This window comes from Melanerpes formicivorus, unplaced genomic scaffold, assembly GCF_026170545.1.
Source record: "Melanerpes formicivorus ecotype bairdi unplaced genomic scaffold, bMelFor1.0.p_v2 SCAF_16, whole genome shotgun sequence".
Classification (NCBI taxonomy): Eukaryota; Metazoa; Chordata; class Aves; order Piciformes; family Picidae; genus Melanerpes; species Melanerpes formicivorus.
The window spans coordinates 15,586,882-15,609,927 of NW_027142368.1; the positions used below are offsets into that span (position 1 = coordinate 15,586,882).

General features: G+C 47.4%; 1 protein-coding gene and 1 long non-coding RNA gene across 2 annotated transcripts in view; both read right to left on the reverse strand.

Annotated features, from left to right (window-relative positions):
* NAV2 (neuron navigator 2) overlaps nucleotides 1-4,497 on the reverse strand; it is a 353,869-nt gene extending 349,372 nt beyond the window's left edge. The window contains exons 1-2 of the mRNA XM_068148346.1: nucleotides 4,363-4,497; nucleotides 957-1,574 (exon numbers count right to left, since the gene is read on the reverse strand). Coding sequence (XP_068004447.1) covers nucleotides 957-1,031 — 75 coding nt within the window. The 5' untranslated portion in view covers nucleotides 1,032-1,574; nucleotides 4,363-4,497. The remainder of the gene's footprint in view (nucleotides 1-956; nucleotides 1,575-4,362) is intronic.
* Nucleotides 4,498-11,110: 6,613 nt separating this feature from the next.
* LOC137446072 (uncharacterized) lies at nucleotides 11,111-22,167 on the reverse strand. Its single transcript, XR_010988568.1, has 3 exons — nucleotides 22,066-22,167; nucleotides 14,340-14,474; nucleotides 11,111-11,576 (listed from the first exon to the last, which is right to left on the reverse strand). It is a non-coding gene; the product is annotated as an uncharacterized lncRNA (long non-coding RNA).
* Between the last annotated feature and the right edge of the window lie 879 nt (nucleotides 22,168-23,046).

Genomic DNA, 23,046 nt, shown 5'->3' on the forward strand with positions numbered 1-23,046 from the left:
TGCAAAAGCTAGAGGGAAAAGGAGCTCTCCACACCGAGCTGAACACACAATGTGTTCTATCACCCATCAGCTCCACACGGGAAACGATATAAATGATTTATGCAGCAGAAACATCAGGTTTCACTGTTTGCTTGGCTGGTGCCAAGACAACAACTTTCAAGTCCCAATTGTTCACAAGCTGCAGTTTATCTCAGACAGTAACTCCATTCAGGTCAACCTAAGGCAGCAATCTGTTAGTGTTAAATGATTCAACACCACCTTGACACACGAAGCTTCCACAAAGCACTTGTGCAAAAGCGGCGTCCACCAGCTGACACTAAGCACATTCCACTGTGCCTTTGGGTTTGTTTCAAGACAAAGTCACACCTGGAAACTACTGTAAAAGGCTAATGCTACCACCAGGACAACGAGGATACTGGCAAGTGTGCAACACCTGCAGCGAGTTTAATCACCAAATCCCAAGAAAGCACTTTCTCAACCTCTCTAATGATGCTAATAAATAAGCTAAAGTTCCAAGAAATCAATAATCTGAGCAGAGACTCAGATGAATCAATAATCTGAGCAGAGACTCAGATGAATCAATAATCTGAGCAGAGACTCAGATGAATCAATAATCTGAGCAGAGACTCAGATGAATCAATAATCTGAGCAGAGACTCAGAAAACTTTATTCACACTAAAGTCTCTTCAGCAATAACCATCCAAAATTCTGGAGACTTTTTCCCCCCTCCTCTTTCACTCCTATTACATTTTCCCCTCTCTCAGCTCTTTGCTCCATGCATTGGACCAAGCCTGAAGAGAAAAGCAAACATTTCTTTAAACATCTCATCAGAAGAGATCTACAGCTGGCTAAGCACATCGAGCAGCAACTGATAAAAGAGCTCTAAGGAGCAACTCTGCCACTTGTCCCTCATTCAGCAATTTAAGCAGACAGTGCTTCTGCCGTTTGGCACTTACTCTTTTTTGGTCTTCCAGTCCATGTGTCACAGGCTTTCTTTTCTGGTGTTGGCTGGATTCAGTCCCAGGTTCCATTTCCCAGCTACAAAGGCTCTTCTGGCCTCCTTAAGCCTCCCCTAAAAATCCATAGTACGAACACCAAAAAAAATCTCAAACACCACTTTAAAAAGGCAAGAGAATCCCTTCAAACCTCGTCCATGTCTTTTATCATCCTTCTCAATTCTTGTTTACCATCACTGCTCACTCCATCTTAACAAGCAGCCACTCTGTGAGCCTCTGTATCCTACTGGAGCTCAGAGGAAGGTTTCCATTTAGGCGCCTTGCAGAAGGATGAGGGAGCCGAATCCAAACCCAGGAGTTTGTGCCACATTATTGCTCCATCAGCAACCTTTTCAGTGCATTCCTGGCTCAGATAATTTATATGTCAATAAAGGTGTAAATGTGCTTTTAATCCACTGTGTTGATATTATCAGCATCCCTCTCTTGGGCCACCTTCTTCCCATAAATCAATGTAAACACTTCACAGTGATAATTGCCTTCTGCAAATCTAGCAGGTGTTAATTACGTCAAATCATCCATGCAAGCTTGGCATCTTCTTCTGTGTAGCCAAACAATTACCTAAAAGGGGGGGAAAAAAAGTGGGGTTTACCAGCTTGAAAGAAAACATAGCTACTGATATTCTTTGCCCACCACCATGAGCCACGAGTCAGAACCAGGACAACAATTACATCCTTTGTACATACTCCAGGCTTCAGCCCAGCCACTGCGAACACTTTGATGGCTGTTTCAGCTGCTGCCTTGCCTTTGGGGCTTCTTGCTCAAAGCCACCCCAGAATGACACTATTGTACATCAGAGCCTACTCTGAAGCCAGCTGAAGCCTGCAAGGATCAGCTCCAAATTTAGCCTTTGCAGGATCTGAGCTGATTACTCTTCCAGGGTCTCTTACCCAGGGATCTCTCTCTCTCCACACTTCAGAAGGTTATTGTGTGTCCTCCAAAATCCCAAGCATGAGATGTGAATGAACAGGTTATATTGCTGCTAGGAAAGAAAGTGGCACCTGAAGTCACAGACTAGCAACTCAATCACCCTGTAGTATTGTTCTTTTTGTACTGAGAAGCAAGTTTACTGCAAAAGAGACAAATTGTTTCCCAAGTCAAGGGGTAAGGTGAGACCAGGATCAGCAGGCTTCTACATGCAGGCACCAGGAATAAAATCCACATTTACTAAGCTGGATTCTCTACCTAAAAGGACTACCCTTGAGAATGATATTAGAGACCCTAGCTGAGCATGTCCCTTAAGGATTAAATCTAAGAATATGAATTCACCTGAGGTGCATTGAGATGGGCCATATGCTCCAACCATGGTCATAGAAAAACATGATCAGGCATTAGGCTCTGGGCTCTTACAGCTCTGGTACATAGCCCAAGGGGGGTCCAGAGCTTGATTGGCACCCCTGGATGTTGCAAGGGTAGAAAAAGGAGAGCACAGAAATTTCTGATCACTTGGCATTTTGTTGGTTTTAGTGTCTCTGATGGCTATGTGGGTGACTTGCCAAGCAAAGCAAGTCTTCTGCTTCTTCAAGTTTCTACTTCATTCTCATTGACCATTTGCTGTTAACAAATCCATCTCTTCCATCAGCAGTATGCAGGCACAACAAGGGAAACAGGGGTAAGGATAAAGTCAATGTAGACACTTTGTGGCTGATTTGAATTAAATGGTTCTTCAAGGTTCACTTTTATTTTTCCTAGTTAACAGACTTTCTATAATGTCTCTCACTCCTGCAGCAACACTACATGTGCAGCAATGCTAGCTCTGAGGTTACAGGGATACCATGTACCACAAACAGAAAAGGGTGATTTGTTTTATCCCCCAGAGTCTCTGTCTGGTTGCACCCTGGTTAAAGGTACTACCAAGTGCAGAGGAACTTCCAGACCAACTGCACTTTTTCTCCTACTTCCATTTTTTCCCCTCCTGGTTCAGGGAGCCTTCCGTGCAGAGCGCCGCTGTCCTCAGTTGCACTGGTTATGTCATGCTACTCCAGCATGGCATTACATGATGTGACTGATGCAGTCTCATGTGTCACATCACAGTGAAAGCACTGGAGGGAGAAAGTTTTCATCGGTGGGACTTAAGGATATTCATAAAAGTTGGGGGTTTTTTATGCGTGTTATTTGCTGCTACAGTCAGAGGCTCTTTGCTGCCTTCAAGCTACCTGTGTGATTTCCGTGGATATCAGCAGGTGTGAAGCTACAGATAAGGAGGAAGCTGTGGTTCAAAATACAATTTGAAAGCCCTTGCTCCTCTATAAAACAGGTAAGATGTGTTTGCAGGTTATTTTAAAATGGCAAAGCAGAGCAGCATCGTTGCCATCAGTCATACTGCTTCCTGTACTCGGCAGAGAGATAGAACTGGGTTAATGACCCACTGCTTCGTGACCAATTCTTTAGTGATGGAAGAATGAATAAATATTCGGGTGATTTTCTTTTTTTATCACCTTCTTCCCTTACAATAGGACCCTTAAGCATGGATTTTATTCTTTTTGTGTGTGTTCATCTTATAACCTGAGCGTGTATCAACAGCACGCAGCTGAGCCAAGCGATCTCACAGGATGGGAAAGCTTTCATTCCTGCAATTGCTACGTTTAGGAACAAACGAGCAAACCACAGCGCACTCGCGGGTTATTTCTCCACACAAGTGGATGCTTTTCCACACGGAAAAGCTCAGCCCAGCCGTAAGTTTCCCCGGTCTCACACACAGCCCGAGGTGGAAGACAAAACCCTGCGGGGACACCTCCACCCGGCTGGGCTCCCCCGGAGGGGCGCGCCCCCTCTGCCCGCAAAACAATATCAAATGAGAGCTAAAAGCAATAAAGCCGACAGCAGCAACAGCCACCCGGTAGCAAACCGCAGGCTCGGCGAGGCTCCCGCCCAAACCCGCCCGGGGCTCAGCCCACCCAACCCAAACCCGCGGGCCCGGCGCCGAGGGAGAGGGGCTGGAAACCGACGGCCCCCCGCAGACACCGCCACAGCCCCGCCCGGCCGCGCCCGCCCGCACAAGTTGCGGCCCCGCCACCGGCCGTCCTCCGCTCTTCCCCCGGTCCTCTGCGACCGGAGGAGCCGCTCCCGCTTCAGCCCGGCGCGGAGGGCAGCAGCAAGACGGGCGGCGCCGGCCCCGCCAAACGGCGGTGCGAAGCGGGCACAGCCTCGCCGGGAACTATCCCCTCCACGCCCTCCCCGCCAACAGCAGCCGCGGCCGCTTCCCCGCCGAGGGCTCAGCTGCTGGCCCCTCGCTAAGGGGGCCCCGCCCGCTCGGGGGCCGCGGCTCTCCCGCCGCCGGGACAAACTTTCGCATCCCTCCTACGAGCACGGGCGAGCTCCCCGCACGGTGGCAGGTCCCCGCCGGTACCTGGTGCTGCTGCGGCGAGGCGGGCGGCTGGGCGCGCTGCTCCTCCCGCGGGCCGGCGGCCCATGCGCCCGGGGCTGGGCGAGGGGCCGCCCTGTACACCCGGTTCCAGCGCCAGCTCCGCCGCTCTCGCGCTGCCGCCGCCACTACTCCCGTTGCCCGGGCAACCGCCGCCCGCCCCCCTCGCCTTGCCCCCTCCCTCCTCACAATGCCGCTCTCAGCGGCCAATCGCGAGGGCGCCCGCCGCGGCCACGTGGGGCCGGAAGGCCAATGGGAGGCGGGGGGCTGCGGCCGGCCGAGGCAATGAGGAGCTGCTTTCCAGGCGGGAGCGGGTTGGGAGGAGCGGCGGGCGCGGTCCCGATCCCGATCCCGATCCCGGTCCCGGTCCCGGTCCCGGTCCTGGTCCTGCCCCGCCCTGCCGGGAAGCGGCTAAAATGAGCAGGTCGAGCCCCGCGGCTCCATGGCCCCATCCTGCGACCCCACCACACAGGTGGGACACGGTGCGGGGCTGGCCCCTGCCACCTGCCTGCGCCGTGAAGCTCTCGATTCGGGGGTGGATTGCTGCAAGCAGCCACACCTGTGCTCGGCACCGGCTGCGGCACAAGCCCCGGGTTCCGTTCTGGGCCACTCACTCCAAGGGCACTGAGGTGCTGGAGTGTGTCCAGAGCTGCACAACAAACTCCTGAAGGGTCTGGCGAGGACCAGCTGAGGGACCTGGGAGGCTGAGGAGAGACCACCTGGCTCTACAACTCCCTGAATGAAGGTTGGAGCCAGGTGGAGGGCAGTCTCTTCTCCCAAGGAACAAGCAATAAGGACAAGAGGAAACAGCCTCAAGTTGTGGCAGCTTAGGTGTAGGTTGGACGTTGGGAGAAAATTCTTCACCAAAACATTGTCAAGCCCTGGCCCAGGCTGCCCAGGGCAGTGGTGGAGTCCCCGTCCCTGGATGGATCTAAAAGCTGTGTAGAGGTGCTGCTGAGGGACATGTTTAGTGGTGACCTAGCAGTGTTCAATGATCATGAAGGTCTCTTCCAACCAAAACAACTCAAGGATTCTGTGATTATAAACACAGTGTTGGCCTCTCATGAGTGCAGATGCCTGAATTACCTGAAGCAGAGCCACACAAGCTTTAGCAAGCCAGCATTAGTAAGGATGGCCGGATGGAAGCTCATTCCTTGCAGAGCCACTTGGGCAGCTCCAGACCAGCTCTGGAAATGAAAGTGTGGATGTGCTCCAGGTGGCTTAGCAGAAGCCAGCGCCAGCCCAATGTGGTTTAGTGGCCTGTGCCAGTAGCCGTGCTAGCACACACCCCAGCAGCAATGTATTCCCTTGGGCACTCCAGATCTGAGCTAGTGAAATCCATGATGGCTACTGCCTACCACCTTTTGAGAGACATCAGCGTGAGGAGATGGCACCTGTTCCTCAGGAAGGTTTATCTGGGAGTAGCAGCAGCCTTTCCCCCTTCCCATCCCAGTACCAACACAGGATTTCAAAGCAATTTTCTTGTTTTCCATCTCAGCTTCAGTGAACTCTAGACGTGACACTTTCTGTGGCACCTCATTCTTCGGCTGATTACAGTTGCACCTTGCCTTTAGCTTTCTCCTCGAGGCTCTTGACTCAGCAGAGCCACAACTTTCAACCCAGTATTCAGGACATCAGCTAACATAGAACAGCAGTAAACAAAACTGACATCCAGTTTAGACCATTTATTTAATCTAAATGCTAAAATGTGGCCTCTGTGAAAAGAAATCTGTGAAATTAGTTTGCCTGAGGTTTTGTTTGAGCTCACCTGGAAAAACAAGATGCCACAAACTCCTGGACTGCTGTGGCTCATAGGACCTTGAAAGACACAGTCTCACTAAGGTTGGAAGAGACCTCAAAGATCATCGAGTCCAACCTGTCATCACAGAGCTCATGGCTAGACCATGGCACCAAGTGCCACGTCCAATCCCCTCTTGAACACCTCCAGGGACGGTGACTCCACCACCTCCCTGGGCAGCACATTCCAATGACGAATGACTCCGTGAAGAACTTTCTCCTCATCTCCTGCCTAAACTTCCCCTGGCACAGCTTGAGACTGTGTCCTCTTGTTCTGGTGCTGCTTGCCTGGGAGAAGAGACCAACCCCTTCCTGGCTACATCCTCCCTTCAGGTAATTGTAGAGAGCAATGAGGTCATCCCTGAGCCTCCTCTTCTCCAGGCTAAGCAACCCCAGCTCCCTCAGCCTCTCCTCACAGGGCTGTGCTCAAGGCCTCTCCCCAGCCTTGTTGTCCTTCTCTGGACATGTTCAAGTGTCTCAATGTCCTTCCTAAACTGAGGGGCCCAGAACTGGACACAGTACTCAAGGTGTGGCCTAACCAATGCAGAGCACAGGGCACAATGACTTCCCTGCTCCTGCTGGCCACACTATTCCTAATACAGGCCAGGATGCCCTTGGCCTTCTTGGCCACCTGGGCACACTGCTGTTTAGCTGTTTAGGCAGCTGTCAATCAACACCATGGCTTGCAGAAGGCTTCTCTGCCACGCTCAAGCCTCACTTTGCTCAAAGGCCTTTGGAAGCATTTTGTGCATTTGCTGACTGCTTGTTTCTGTGGAAAATGACATTTCTGTCGCTCCCTCCCTCAACTGCCATCTTCCATGTCTGATCATCGTTTCACATGCAGACAACAGGAATGAGAAGAGGGGCTCTGGCGAACTCAGGTGGCGCTGGCGTAGGGAAGGAGCTGGTTTGTAACACACTGGTGAGAAACTGCTTCTGCTGTAACATTTTTATATGCAGAAAATCATCTTTTCAAGCCTGTGGCTGGAGGTAGCAAAGAAGATTATAATGGCCTAGTCTGTGATAAAGGAAAGCTTCAATTCAATGGGACTGCTGTAAAGGCTCCTATTTGTTTTGCTCAGCAGTTGCGCTTCGCCTTTCGCTCACTTGCCTGCAGCTTTGGTTGCTGTGGAGGTTTTCTTCTGTAAATTCATCAAAGTGATGGCTTTTCCCTTTGAAAGAATGCTTGACTGCAGAGAACTACAGAAGTGTAACCTTTTTTATTTCTCTCTGTGCACATGTGATGCTTTGAGCTTTGAAAAGGCAGGTGTAGTGCCACCTCTCTGGTTCATTTGCATGCCAAGAGCCTGAAAACTTTCATACTCCCCCGCTGAAAAGCAAGGACAGTGATCTACACTTCCCAGCTAAAGGTCATCTGCAAATACAGTGTTCCTCTGTAGTTCAGGCTGGTGAGACATTCAGCATCTTATGAATCAGAGAAGCATAAGGCATATTGTTATTGATTAGATGTTATGGTTGTGGCAAAACCAGTAACATAGAATCATAGAACTGTTAGGGTTGGAAGGGACCTCCACTTCCAACCCCCGCTGCCACAGGCAGGGACACCTCACACTAGATCAAGTTGCTCACAGCCACCTCCAGCCTGGCCTTAAAAACCTCCAGGGATGAGGCTTCCACCACCTCCCTGGGCAACCTATTCCAGTGTCTCACCACCCTAACATCCAACCTGAATCTACCCATTTCTACTTTCTCTTCCATTCCCCCCAGTCCTATCACTCCCTGACACCCTAAAAAGTCCCTCCCCAGTTCTCTTGTAGGCCCCCTTAAAATACTGGAAGACCACAACTACTTCTCCTGGGAGGTGTTGCTTACATGCACCCTCATCAGTGCTTAGGATCTAGGCAGACAAAAGGCAAGAAAAACAAAACACTTCAATCTTCATCTTAGAAACTGAAAGCTGTGACACAGAGAAGTGTGCCAAAATCAGGTCTTCCAACTAACAACAGCATCTTAACCACAAGCTGTTCCCCTTCGTGTTGATTCTTACCCTTTTGAAGTGTCCCAGCCTATTTGACAGTTAAAAGTGATTGTGTGCTAAGTTACAGGCTTGGACTACAAAAAGATAAGGATCAAAGCCCAAGTTCTCATCTCGCTGATGAGAACTGAAACTGGGAGCAGTTTGGTGCCTTCACTGGGCATTAATACAGCAATAATTCTCTTATTTAAGAGCCTTTGTGGAACAACAGGTGAAAATCAGGAACAAAACACTTTAAATGCACACCTTCAGTCTAGGGATAATGCCATTCAAATCCCAGTGCGGTTCCTACGACAAAGCCAGTTAGTGTGTGCTCAGAAACGAAGTGATGGTGGGGACTCAAGACTCCTGAATCTGTCAACTTTCTGTCATCTGAGCCCACACTGGGTACTGTAGAAGCACACTGGGTCCCCTGGGGATAAAATCTAAATGGCAGCCGTGTGTGCATCACATCAAAGACTGCCTTCTGCCACAAGCTCCACGGAACAAAAGGAGCTCTTGATCTTCGCTGGAACTTGGAGATGCCGAGTCCAGAAGCAGTGAGGGCACAGGAGTTCTGAGCGGGCACTGCAGTGGTCATCTCAGCAAGGAGGGCAGGACCTGGCCTGAAGTTGTTTTAATTACCATGGCAACACAAGGCCACTTAAACGCTGTGAAAGCCACGACGACTCTTCCCCCGTGAGCGTTTGGAAATGAGGCTTCCTTTGCCGGTGCCTTTTGTCTGCCACTACAAAATGTCAGGGAAAGTTCAGTTCGAGAACACCAGAAGATGCCTAAACCCCACTGAATATTAATGATGCTCTTCGAGAAGTGGATTTTTACAGCGAGGGAAAAAGAAGTTTCATAATTAGAAAACAAAACATTAATTAAGAGCTACATGCAACTCATCATCTAAAGGATTCAAATCACTTAACTGCAGATCATTCAGCTTTGATCCTCGGACTGGAAGAGTCAACATCTCCGGAGGTGTTTTCACAGACTTTTTCAAGCCAGACTTGAGTTCAGTCATCTGTGCGTCTGCTGCAGGGTCTGGTGAAACATTCTCTGACAAAACCGATGGCTGCGACGGGAGGAGAGTTCAGGGAGCAGAAGAGCTGGGATGTTCAGGCACCACAGCAAAGCTTTCATTAATTTTTCAGGCTCTGTTATGTACCTTTTAGCTTTTGGCTGTAGCTAATCAAATTGAATGTTCACATAAGTTCTGACTCAAGGCAATGAGTTCTTTAAAATGTCTTGTTTTGCATTTTTCAGAAGTTATTGTGTAATGCATGTACATTATGAAAAGCTGTTGCTTTGGGGGATAGAATGCTTCTGGAGAATCTGTTTACCTCCATGAAATCCAATATCATCTTTGACAGATTAACTCTTGAGACAGCAAATATTTTTCCTCCAGGACAGCCAGATGCTGCTGTCCTTTGCTGTATCCTCTGGCAGCAGGCAGGAGTTTGGTTTAGGTTTCCACATATTAAAGAGTTCTTCAAATCAAATTTTGGATGGGAAAGTGGAAGCAACTGCTCATTTGACCAGTGGGACAAGACAGGTAGGAAATAGCTCAGATATTACACTTTGCTCTCCTGTGAGCTGAAAAGCCTTAAAGAGGAAGCTGAAATGCTAAATTTCAGTGACATTTTTAAAAGCAAAGGGCCAGCTGTTCCCTAAGTATTCTGTCCACCCTCTGCTTGTCAAAAGTTGGATCCCCCTTCCTCTTTGGTAGGAACAATGTACATTCCCCACTCACAGCTCGTAGGAACAGCTGCTTAGGTGGAGTGAAAGGTCACAAAACCAGCTCTCTCCAGCAGTTCATCAGAATGGAGCATTTGCTTCACAGTGCCTTACATTTACAGGGTAACAGCCCAAGACCAGCCTCTATCAGCTATTATGGTTAGATAGCATCTCTGTTATCCTCTGTGTGGTGGGTTAAAAATTGCCCCCAACATAGGATTGTCAGAGCAGCTCAGTTAGAAAGCAAATGAAGCTGTATTTACAAACAAAACTACATGCAATGAATATGTTGCCACTCTGTACTTCTGTGGGTTGGAATGTGTCTCCTCAAGGTAGCTGCCTTCATCCATGGTCAGGCAGCATCCTCTGTGGTCAACTGCAAGGGCCAGTTAGGACTGTGCTGAGCCATTGCCTCCAGTATTTACCAGTCCTCAGGTACTGCTGAAGCAGCCTGCTCTCTTCTTCAGCCAGCACATATGGCTCCCTGGGACACCAGAACTCTTGCGAGAGTGGCAGCTTGCTACCCTCTGATTCCCTCACGATCAAGTTCTTACTTTGCGTCGTGGCATCAAAATATTGACATTGGCTCGTGTGATTGAAGAGAAAACAGAGGTGGAAAGCAGCAGGTAGATCATCCTTGCTTTGGCAGGTGAGGCTAAGAGCAGACCTTGGTTCTTTGTCTGCATTCCCAAGGTCTTCCCTGAACATCTGCCAGATGTGGTGGTGTTCTTACAATTCTCTCTGCTGTCAGTGCCTCCTTGGCCTCTGAAGTCCAGCTGTCTACTAATTGGAAACAAACCTCTTCTCAGGCTGCCACAGGAAGTGGGACACACTAACCCTCACACCATGCTTGCCTCAGCCTGTGACTGCTGTGAAACCAGAGGATTCCTGCTTGGCCCGTGGGACACCATGGACAGCCTCAGTTATTTGCTACCCAGTGGAAAGGCCATCTGAGACAAGCCCCACACCTCACACTTGTCAGGGTGTGAGATCTTTCTTGGTGTGAGAAGGATGCCTTGAGAGCATCTCAGGAGATCTCCACCCAAGTTCTCCAAAACATATTTCCCACCTCCCCTTTCATCTGAACAGAATGTGTCTCACACATTAGTCATGTGTGCTGCAAAAGGTTACAGATTGCATCTAAAGATGGCTAATGAAGCTGAGGACTGCGAGCACAAGCAGCACTAAATATTTTGTTTACTTAACATTTATACACACTCAAGTGAAAGCTTGTTAGGTTTGGTTGGCTAAGCTTGTTTTCTTAGGGGACCTAGCAGGCTGAACAAAATTAAATACATCAACATATGCATAACAACAACTCCTATTAGCATTCCTGTTAAGTCAGTGATTAATTCTCCTTTGAGGGAGAAGTGGTGGTGAGACAACCTGAGTCTAATATCTAGTAGCAATATTACCATCAGCTCAGAACTCCAGATTCTATCAGCACATGCTGCATATGTAATACAGGAGAAGCTTCCAGAGCCCACACTTTAAAGAGAAATCTGAATAAACATATGCTCAGCTGAGTATTGAAACACAGATTCAAACAAGCTGCTCTCCACAACTGGCTTGTAGATATCTGCTCTGGCTGCAGACAAAGAGGTCACCTGAGTTTTCTGCTGACTTGAAGTGGCTGAACTGGAAGAGCAGGATAATGGCACAGCAGCAGCAGGCAGGACTAATCCTGAAATAAATGACCTGTTGTCAGAAAGGTTCAGATGAACTCCAGTGGGATGAGGAGAGACACTACAATGGTATTTTCTAAGACACATGACTAGCTGCTCTGTCTTTGGCAAGCTGGACTCCATGAATGTTGTAACTGAGCTTTGAATACAAGCTTGGTGGTGGATTTTCCCCATTGGTAGAGTTCTCCATCCTATCTGTCAGCAAAGATTGCAGTAACACAAAGCATTACCCAGCTGGGAGCCATAAGAACAGCACTCTGCAGAGGGTCACTCTTCTCACACTGATTCAGAAGGCAGGAAACTGAGTCTTTGCTCTTGGGGACCATGAAAGGCAGTATGGGATGCCCAATGTGGACTGAGGGTATTAATGAGTGCCTGGGAAAAGCAACTTTCCACAGAGTTTAATTGGTAGCTACAGCAGAGAGGGAATTTCTTGCATTAGCAGGGAAAAGGAGGGTTTCCAGTATTCAAACCAAGAAGCTGAGAAAGCAGCCTCTGTTTCCTTACTCTCTATGCTTCAATAGATAGGACTCCAACATGTCAGAGAGGCTGGTGGCTTATCTCCCACAGGCTCACTCTCATTGCTTACCCCCCTGACTTTCTTTGCAGGGAAAGAAGTTACTGGCAAGGCCCACAGACAATCTTGTCAGACAGAGGGGAAGAAACCACCTTGTGTCCCAATAGTAACATCTGCATCAGTTTGTGTGAAGGTTGTCCTGGGCTTCCATAGGGTTTAGATTGTAGTGCAAACAGAAGCATCTCATGGATGGTTCATGGATGATCTAATGGCTCCAGACAGAAGTTGGTAGGTTAAGATATTTCGATGCTTTCTGACTGGATGAAGTCCTAAGAAACCTGGTCTGATCTCACAGCTGACCATGTTCTGAGCAGAAGGTTGGACTAGAGCTCTCCAGAGGTCATTCTAACCTGAATTATCCTCTCATCCTGTGAGAGCAGAGACTCTGCTTTACAGGAACCAATGCAGATGGTAGGACAGAGAGGCTGGCTCCCATCTAGCAAACAAATGATGCATTTGGAGATGATTGTCTTATGCCAATTGCTTCAGAGGCTGATGTTACACAAAGGTGACAGAGGAACTTCTGTTGCCTAATATAAGCCTGTGGAGAGAGCAGTATGAATCTTTCAACACCCATGCAGCCCTACAAGATGCATCTGGATTTAACCAGGACCCCATTTTAATTGGGGAAGCAGAGAGACTGTGACTAGAAGATTAAAAGCATTGCTATGAAGTTTTTACATCAGCTGTGTCAATATGAAAGAGAGTCTTCTGAAACATGGCCATGCAGAGACTCCCATTATCTGCATGTCAAAGATAAAACAATGACTCTATGATAAGTTTGTGAGATTACAAATACCTTCAGGAAGAGGTGAGCTAGGGGGAGAGAAAGAGAGAGACTGTGGGGTCACATTTTGGCTTGAATATTAATATTATGCACTTCCAAAATCTCTTTCATCTGAAGATTTCAAAGCACTCCATGGACACTAATGAATTAGGCCTCACTGCAGTCCTGAGAGAAAAGGTAATGATTTAAAGATTGACATTCAAAGAGCTGAATGGATACAAATGGGAAATAGCATTCCTAACATTTCATATAGTACTGAACCCAGATGGAAAATCCACTGTTGTCCTCTTCATTTGTACCCTAGGTGCCTTCAAGGCAATTCACAGCACTGGAAGAATGGATAAGAAGTGTGGGCAGCTGCTTACCTGAAGCCAATGGGGATACAATGGCAAAAGTAGTAGCAGAAATTAACAAGGAATAGATCAGACTGCAAAAAGCAGAGGAGTTGTTTGGAGCACATTAAGCTTCATTTCAGCCTAGAGAAGTACTGGATTTTACAGTCACTTCTGTACTGAATTGGGTTTGCTTTACAAATTGCAACATTCAGGATTGTATGAAATGACTTCACCCAGACAGCAGAGTTAGAGAAATGCTTTCCTGCTCAGACTCAAACCCAAAGCCTCTGAACACAGCCACAGCAGGAGGAGGGAGCCTTGGCACTCACTGGGATGGAGGCAAGGAAAATGCACAGTGCACAATAGATGCAAATGCACTTCCATCTTTACTGACCAGCCAAACTGCTGTGCCTTTGCTAAGCTGGCAAGTTCCATATATAAATAACTCTACTGAGAGTTAGCAGAACTCATCCCAAAGGCAGCAATGATAAAAGCAGCAGCTCTCAGAAAGCAAGGGAGGCCTTTGATGCAGGAGGATGTGGCATTTCAAGGGGGGGTGCAGGTATTCTGTGCAGCCTTGCAACTTGTCTTCCCCTTTCATGTTGCCATTGGTCACAGACACACTTTCCTCTCAAGCATATTTGCAGTTCTCCAAGCTGTAAAGATTCTTAAGCAAGACCCCAAGGGGAAGTGCCTTGTATCTTCCCAGCAGAATCTGTGCTGTAGTCATATAATGAGAAATCTTTCTTGCTATACAGCTTTCATTCAGTGAAAGAGGCACCAGCAGTGTTAAGGGCATGTCATTTCCTAGCTCAAGTTCTTGCTGTCCTGGGGCATTAGAAAATGCAATTCCCCTTTTTTCCCCCCAAGGTTTTGGGCTGGGGTTTTGTGTAACTGATTATTCATACTTTGAACAGAGCTAGAAACTAGAAAGTATCTGCTTACAGAGAAAATAGCTTCACATCAATCAAGCAAACCTGCAATTACAGGTGGAAGCTCATTTCACACTATGGAAAGCAAACAAGCCCTAGGTCATCACGAGACAAGGCCTTTCTTTACAGACCTTCTCAATGCTCCTTAGATGCTGTACACACAATCCACTTCTCAGTACCCAAAGTTTTTGATCAAGATGATGCTTATCCCAGGCTAGCAGACCTCAGACACCTCCACCAGCTCAGGAAGGCTCTTCAGTATGGAGCTGTAAAACATGAAAGTTAGAAGGTTTTTAGATCTCAGCTGTAGATTGTTTGTTCTCAGGTGTGGAAGTGCTTTTTGGGATGCTTAAGTGCTAAACTCTTAGATCCTGACAAGCTGTTGCCTTACCTTCATTTCTCACTTTCAGAATCCTCCCCCAGAGCACTGCAGCAAGGGTGTTTAAACTGTGGATCTACACTAAATAATGCCTGTTAAAAAAGGAATGTGTAAGGGAGCCTAAGGATGGCTGAATCTGCCTCTCCTGCCAGGAGCTGCTTAGACCCAAGAAGTGTTTCCTCTGAGAAAGTGCAACAAGCTCATTCTTAAACCAGATTCCCAAATCCAAACACTCAGACAGTGGGAAGAACAGGTTTCCAGATTGAAAGCAGCAGATAACACCTATCTTGTGTAACCTGTTCCAAACCAAGCTCTAACTCCAGACCTGCTCCTGTTTGTTTATTACTAGGATGGGCTTCACTGCTGACCTGTACATTTAGAGAGCTGATGAACATGGATGTGCTTTCATAGAGTCACAGAATGGTAGGGGTTGGGAGGGACCTCCAGAGGTCATCAAGTCCAAGCCCCCTGCCAGAGTAGGATCACCTAGGGCAGAGCACACAGGAACACCTCCAGGTGGGTTTTGAAAGTCTCCAAAGAAGGAGACTCCATAACCTCTCTGGGCAGCCTGCTCCAGGGCTCTGTCACCCTCATCACACAGAAGTGTCTCCTCATGTTGAGATGCAGCCTCCTGTGTTCCAGCCTGTGCCCATTGTTCCTTGTGCCATCACTGGGCACTACCAAAAAGAGCCTGGCCCCTTCATCCTGACACCCACCCCTCAGATTTATAGACATGGATCAGATCCCCTCTCAGCCTTCTCTTCTCCAGACTAAACAGCCCCAGAGCCCTCGGCTTGTCTTCATAGCAGAGATGTTCAAGTCCCATAATCATCCTTGTAGCTCTCTGTTGGACTCTCTCCAGCAGATCCCTGTCTCTCGAACTGGGGAGCCCAAAACTGGACACGATATTCCAGGTGTGGTCTCAGCAGGGCAGAGTAGAAGGGGGAAGAGAACCTTCCTATCCCCACTGGACACGCTTTTCTTGCTGTTGGTATCACTCACTCAGAGCTAATATTCTCTTATCATTTAATTATTTCCATGGCAACAATGCTGCCAACTACTAATGCAAACACTTCTGAAATGCAACTGACACTGAAAGATCTTCTGCTGCCTTGGCTGTCCCAAGCTGGCCAAACAAAACCAAGGAAGTAAGAGTAGAGCTCAGGGTCTCAGCAAGGCATGCAGCTGGGCTGCTGGCTAACTGCATGACCCTGGAGTGGCAGCTACAAATCACAGCAATGTGAGAGAGCTTTAATCAGATTTACAGAGGCCCCATGAGGAATGAAGGCAGTGTGTTCCCAAGACAGGTTAGCACAATATTGACTTGTCCTGTTCACTTCTGTCAAATCAACCTGCTGGGCTCTCTCCCCATTCTGTGTGCTGTAAAACTAGCACCCCTTGCCTGTGATGACACATTGTCCCGTTTCAACACCACACTAACAGATTCTCACTGCAGTTAACACAACTGTCTTTGCTTTCTCTGCAGGTAGCTCTTCCCAGGCTAATTTATTCTGGTCAAGCACTTACAGAACATTAAAATCCATCCTGGTATCACCCAAAAATTTACTGGAGTGCAAAACAAACCTAATGCATTTATATATGCCAGCACCAGAACAAGAGGACACAGTCTCAGGCTGTGCCAGGGGAGGTTTAGGTTGGATGTTAGGAAGAAGTTCTACACAGAGAGAGTGATTGCCCATTGGAATGGGCTGCCTGGGGAGGTGGTGGAGTCACCATCACTGGAGGTGTTCAGGAGGAGACTTGATGGGGTGCTTGGTGCCATGGGTTAGTTGTTTAGGTGGGTTGGACATGATGATCTTGAAGGTCTCTTCCAACCTGGTCTATTCTATTCTGTTTCATACTGTCAGTCCACCTTCAAATGAATACTTTGAGGGGAAGGAGAAGACAGAAGGAAGAGCAGTTGCAGATACACCAGAGCTGCAAAGCCTACACCTAACACCTTTGAACATAAACCAGTTGTTCACAGCTGCTGGCAAACCACCCCAACAGGCAAGAAATAGCAGGAGTCAGCCCCACTGCTCTGCAGTGCTTGGCTGCTGTGGAAGACTTTGGTGGCAACATGTGCCTCAGGTGGCAGCTTTTTGCCTTTTCTTGAGTGGTTAAAATAAAGCTGAAGAAGAGTAGAAACAAAACCTGAAGAATCAATATCCAAGGTAAGCACACCTGGCTGATGTGGACTTTAGCTCATTTCCTTATTTCTTTGGTACACTCAGTGTCTCCCAGACTTCTTGGAGCAAGGAAAGAGGACAATAAAATGAATGCCAATAAAAGGCAATTTTTTTGGTCATTTCACCTGAAACCTAGCTGCTACTGCTTACCCCTTGCAGGAGGAATCTTTCCAGGAGAACTGACTGCAGGTTCTTGTAAAGAAAGAGAAGGTTCCATAGAAGACTAGCCTGTCATGCCAATCAAAGCATGCTTCCCTTCCCCACTTCACTATTTACTTTGGTTTAATTTTTTTTTGCTGAGAGGGAATTGAGCAAAGAATGTTACAACTATTGACCTGAGACAGTCTCCTGGAAATAATCTAACAGCAGGGAACAGCAAGTCCTTTTCAAAACCAATGAAGCAAGAAAATGCTGTTGACCAAGCTATTGTGAGAGATTTGAGGGAGGGGAGTTGGGGAAAAGTGATGGAAGGGGAAGAGAGAACATGAGACTATGCCTTAGGCTCAGACTTACTGTTTCCTTTAGAAGTCATCCACCTATTTTCAAGGCCATCACTTTGATGCCATCTCTACCCTGCCCAACCTTCCTTCCAAACCAGCTCCTTGGTTTTGGCAGCTGGGCAGTCAGAAGGCTTAGGGTTGTGATTGCAGCAGTTGTGTTCACAGCATGCAGTGCTGCACAGCCTTGGATTTCCCCTGCTCTGTCTCTCCTTAGCATGCCCTGTGGTAGGTTGGTAAAACAAGACAGTATTTCTGTGGACTTAAAAGTCAGTCTAGGTCCTTCCTCAGGGGCTCTGCCTTTTCACAGGATGAGGCCACTATCTGAGACACAGGAACTCTAAAATCTTCCTCTTTACTTCAAGAGTGTGAAGAAACAACAACCAGAAAAAATCATCAACTATCCCCCACTACCAACCCAGCCCATCCTGCCAGTGCTCATCAGATCAGCAGCAGCCAGTGCTGCTAGCACCACTTTGTGGACTTAGGGCATTACAGAAACCCCGAGGGTGAGGGCCACTTTGCTGTGTCTCACTTCAAGATGCTATTACCAGCACTAAGCCCTGGGGCAAAGTGGCCCTAGGAGCACCCCAGAGTGCATGTATTAACTGTTTGCTCTCTGCAGATGCTCTTTCTTCACAAACCCCTTCTTGTTTCAGTACTGCCAGCTGTTGGATCTGTTCCTAGTGGTGCTGAAAACCATCAAGTGCCTACCTGCTCTCTCAAATAAACAACATTCACCATCTTAAGCAACTTCAGAATGACTACAGATGAGACATGGATGTGTCAGAGAAACTTCCCCCTCGGGATCTGGGTTTTGTTTGTCTTTAATGATCTTTCATTCTTTTTGCTGATCTTTCATTCTTTTTGTGCATGTGCACAGGCACACAGAGCAGTTCCTCACTGAAACCCAAACCCCTCCGTGTTAATTCATCCTTTCAGTTAATCCATTTAGACTGAAATTATTGTTGTTGTGGACTGACAGTCAGGGGCTCCATCAGGAAGCCATAGCAGTAGATTGGACTTGCCTGGTTCCCCATCATTTTCCCCACATCAAGTGGAGATAAACAAAGAGGGGTTCATTGTCTGTGAGAGTTAGGGAAGTCAAAACCCAAGCTGTGTATGAGTTCTGCCTTTTATTTGTGCCATTTGTTGGTGAAACAGAGGTAGGGTTTTTTCCCCACCACAACATAAAGAAGGGTGGAATCCTGCTCTAATCCATTAGAAATCATCTGTTCTTGTTACTCAGCTATGTAGCCACTGTTGACACAGAGCCTTGCCATGAATAAATTAGTGCATATTCACATTTTGAACCATGATATCACACCTCAGGATTCTTGTTCCCTGTTTTTTGAGGAAGAATTCCCTGGTTATTGCAAGAAGTAAAAACCAAACCCCAGCAGGCAGGTTTTGAGGCCTTTGAATAGTTTCAGCCTGTAAAAGAAATTTCCTCTCCTGCAGCAAAGGCCTCTGCAGAAGCAGCAACACCAACAAGCAGAAAAACAGTATCTGAACTGTTGCTGAGATGAAGAAGATTCTTTCCCATGTATTTAGGTAAAATAAACAAATGTGTGTATATATATAATGAAAGAATAGAGGGGGAAAAAGCCTACACAAACCAACCACAAAGCACCTTCTGGGCTGCAAGCAAGCATGTGTAATGGGAGCCCAAAGGGTAATAGATTCAGAGAGCTCTAAGTGCCTGAAAATGAAGGCTCATAATGAAAGCCCCTCTTCAGCCATAACTCCAGTGTCACTAACACAAAGCTATCATCTTTTTTCCCTATATTCCCACTATTATCCAAGCACTAAGTGTCAGCTCAGAGGATGGGATTTGCAGTGGGGTGGAACTCTTCTGTCGCCTGTTTCCTCATCTACAGCAATGTGTAGAATGAAATGGCAATTTTCAGCATGGCTTCTAACTGATCTCTGCTCTGCTGCTGCTGTGACAGCCTCTCAAGGAGGTAGGCTGTGAACTGCAATGATATTTTATCACTCTAATGGATTGGAAGGACCACCTTTTCTTAGTTCACCAAAACCAGCAGTTTCAATATTGACACAGGAGAGGTTGAAGCCCATAGGTGTGAGGAAAGGGGGAGAGAAGCACATCTGTTAGCAAGAAGGAAAGGATGCCAGCTCAAGCTTCTGATACCTTCTTTTGGTATTTTGAGGGCTGGTAGATAAAATGCAGCTTCCTGGAGTCAAAGATTTTCTTTGCTTTACAAATTTTTCCCTGGTACTAATAAGAAAGTCATCTACATGTCTTCCAGAGAAAGGGATTTGAAAATGTCATCACTACAGCTTCAACTATGCTAACACCTGCAGTACTGCCTCCAGTTCTGGAGCCCCTATGACAAGAGGGATGTGGAGGTGCTGGAGCATGTCCAGAGAAGGGCCACAAGGATGATCAGAGGGCTGGAGCACCTCTCCTATGAGGACAGACTGAAGGAGTTGGGGCTGTTCAGTCTGCAGAAGAGAAAGCTCCAAGGTGACCTCATTGTGGCCTTCCAGTAACTGAAGCGGGCTACAGGAAGGCTGGGGAGGGACTGCTCAGGATCTCAGGCAGTGATAGAACTAGGGGGAATGGAATGAAGCTGGAGGTGGGGAGATTGAGGCTGGAGGTGAGGAGGAAGTTCATCCCCATGAGAGTGGTGAAGCCCTGGAATGGGTTGTCCAGGGAGGTGGTTGGGGCCCTGTCCCTGGAGGTGTTTAAGCCCAGGCTGGATGAGGCTCTGGCCAGGGTGATCTAGTGTGGGGTGTCCCTGCCCATGGCAGGGGGGTTGGAACTAGATGATCCTTGTGGTCCCTTCCAACCCTGACTGATACTATGAACAGCAGGGCCTGGCTGTTTGTTCCACCATTAGGCAGCCTCACACAGGGCTTTGGGGTGGTGGGGGTGGTTTTTTGTTTGTTTGCCAACAGTAAAATGAAGAAGAGAAGTTTAGGAGCCCAAGTGTTCTCCCCCCCAAGTGCTTCTAAACTGCCTACTCTGAGGTAGCCACACAATAAAATGCTTCAGTCATGCACAAGCATCTGGGCATTGTCTTCTGGTTCCTCAGTTTCAGACGTTGCTAGAAGCAGGCAATAGCAGCAAGTTTCAATTACTCACATCTAAACCACTTACCAGTATTGATGAGGCTGAACTGCAGCAGTTGGATCCCTGCTTCTGACACAGAGAGCTACCTTTGGAATTTTCTAGTGCTGCCTGGCAGTCATTATGTTGAACATAGCTTTTTGCATCCTAAAGAGATGTATTAGAGCAGGAATATGGCAAGTGACACATAACTGATTACAGATCACCTAAGCCTGGTAGCTTTCCTTAGCAAAGCAAAGCATTTATTCCTTGAAATTTGAGTGAAATGCATCTCCTGCTGTCATAAGGAACAGCAAAAAGCAACCTTTTCAAATACTAAGTGGTTGCTCTATTTCCTCACACCCATGGAAATTTCACATGCTCTCACTTTGTGCACACATGGATTCACAACTACAAATTGTAGATAACTCAGTGAAGTTTACTGCAGCACAGTTACCTCAGCTTTTGGCTTGTCAGTTCTGTTAGCATCAGCCCCATTGCCTCAGCAGAAGATGGGAATCAGTCCAGAGGACCAGCTCAGGAAGGACAGGTGAGTAAAATATTACTACAGCAGCTCCTCAGTTGACAGAGCAGCAGCTAACTGGTGTAGACTTCTACCCTGGAGCCATTTCTGTGTGAACACAGCTCTGAGTTATTGCAGTCTGAGTTCAACTCTCTCTTACCTGCCCCAAAATAGCTACTGATCAGGAAGGTTTGGGTCCAGGGCTGGCTTATCTCATACTTGAGGAACAGCAATAGCCATGTTCAGTATTTACCAGTCATCTATGTCCTCCCATTTGGTCCCTTAATCCAGGAAAACAAAGAAATGTTGCTATGTATCTGCTGCTGGAGTTCACTCAGCATCTCTATAATTATCCCTGCTGAGAAACTCATTTTAGAGAGGGTTTGGGGTTTTTCTCCACAGAGAATGAAAACAGATTAATTCCTTGGCAACAAAATCCTAATTAATCAAAACTGTGGCTCTATTCATTCTTAGCTTCTTCATTACAACAAAATATCAGATGTTTGCTGCTGAAATTACAGTCTTGGTTCAATGCAAAATCAGGTGGCTCTTAGGATCTAATTATCAAAATAAAAATTAAGTTTATTGACTCTGCAGAAGTGTTTATCTTGAGCTGGGATTCGCTGATTAGAGACATGAATGATTTAACACGAGGCAAGGGGCTCTGCAGACAACTGGAGAAACGTGCTTATCTCCAGCCCAGCAGACTGTCAATCAGCCCAGCAAACCACCCCCGTGTCAACGGCAGGCAGCTGCCTTTGCCCCTCCACAGCCTCATTTAAGCCATTATGTGAGGGAAAACAGAATCTTCAAGAGCAATCTGGCTCACACAGAAAGGCCACCAAGGTCACTGCAGAGAGGTCTACTTTTGGGTAGGTACAAGCCCCCAGTGTGTCTTTTCTGCTGGGAGCAGTGGCCTTCCATGGCAATAGCTCCTCCATTGTCTGAATCCCTTTGCTTTGCAAGCCACATCTCTCTTCTGTTAATGCCACTGCTGATATTCCCAGGATGGGGAGCTTTTGTCTTTCTGCAATTGAATGACCCTAACGCTGCCTTCCGAGTCCACCCACATCTCCCATCCAAATCCAGCCATCAGCCAGGGTTTGATTTGTGTGTTTAGCTGCTTCAAGCTTGCCTGGCGATGCTACCTTGTGCATAGTGCCACTTCTAAAGGGAAAACCAGGGACTTCACTTACCTGACAGTCTCTCCTTTCAGTCGTGTTCTCATAGGGAACCCAGCTGCTGGGAAGCAAACCAAAAAGCAGCAGTGGTGCTGGCTTCTCTTTCCCCCCACAGACTTCATGAATCTAGGAGAAGAGAGAACAGAGAGCTGTGTCTGAGCTCCCTCCAGATAAAAAACACTCCAGATTTTACCTTTACTTATCGTCAAGACGGTCATTTGCCTCAGCTAGGAAAACAAAGGGCAGCTGGCTAAGTGCACAAAAGGGAGGCAGCCTTGCTGCTATAAACCCAGGTGAGAAGCTGCATCCTCCCTCCCTCCCTCCCCTCTCGCGGGTCTCTGTACTTTTGATAAGCAGCACTTGAAATACTTTGTCTGCAAAATACTTCTCAGTTGTTTTATGAACTGAAACACAGAGAGCTCAGGAGCTCGCTGCTGGGGGGTAGCAGATCTTTGAAAGCTCAGTCATTCTTCTCACTTGCTCTCTTCCCTCTACCTCTGCCAGTTCTTCTGGCTGCAAGGCCAGCTCAACTGTCAGTACAATTCAAAGCACTAAATATTTACTGTGAAGAACACAAAACTCGGGGGCGGGGGAAACCCCAACAACCAAACCAAAACAAACCCCTCAGTCCTCTGACAGATGAGAATCAGTTTCTAGCAGCAGCCAAACAGGCTTCCAAGCAGAGTGTAAGCTGAGCTGGGATTTTAACCAGCACACCACAGACTAGAATTTATGAGTGAAAGCCTCCTGACCATCCTGGGTCTGCAAGAGTGGACGCACGTGGCAGCACTTGCTGTGCCAGCAAGTGATACCTTGATAGGTTTCTGCAGCAAGGGATTTAGGGAGAAAGTTATAATGAACCTCTGAGCATAGTTAAGGAAAAACAACTGCCAGAGAATAAGGCAAAGATAATTACTGTTGGCATGTTTAATCCCTCTGTGGCAGATGAAATAATTCAGCTTGGTTAAGAATCTATGTACAGAATACAGAGGAGTG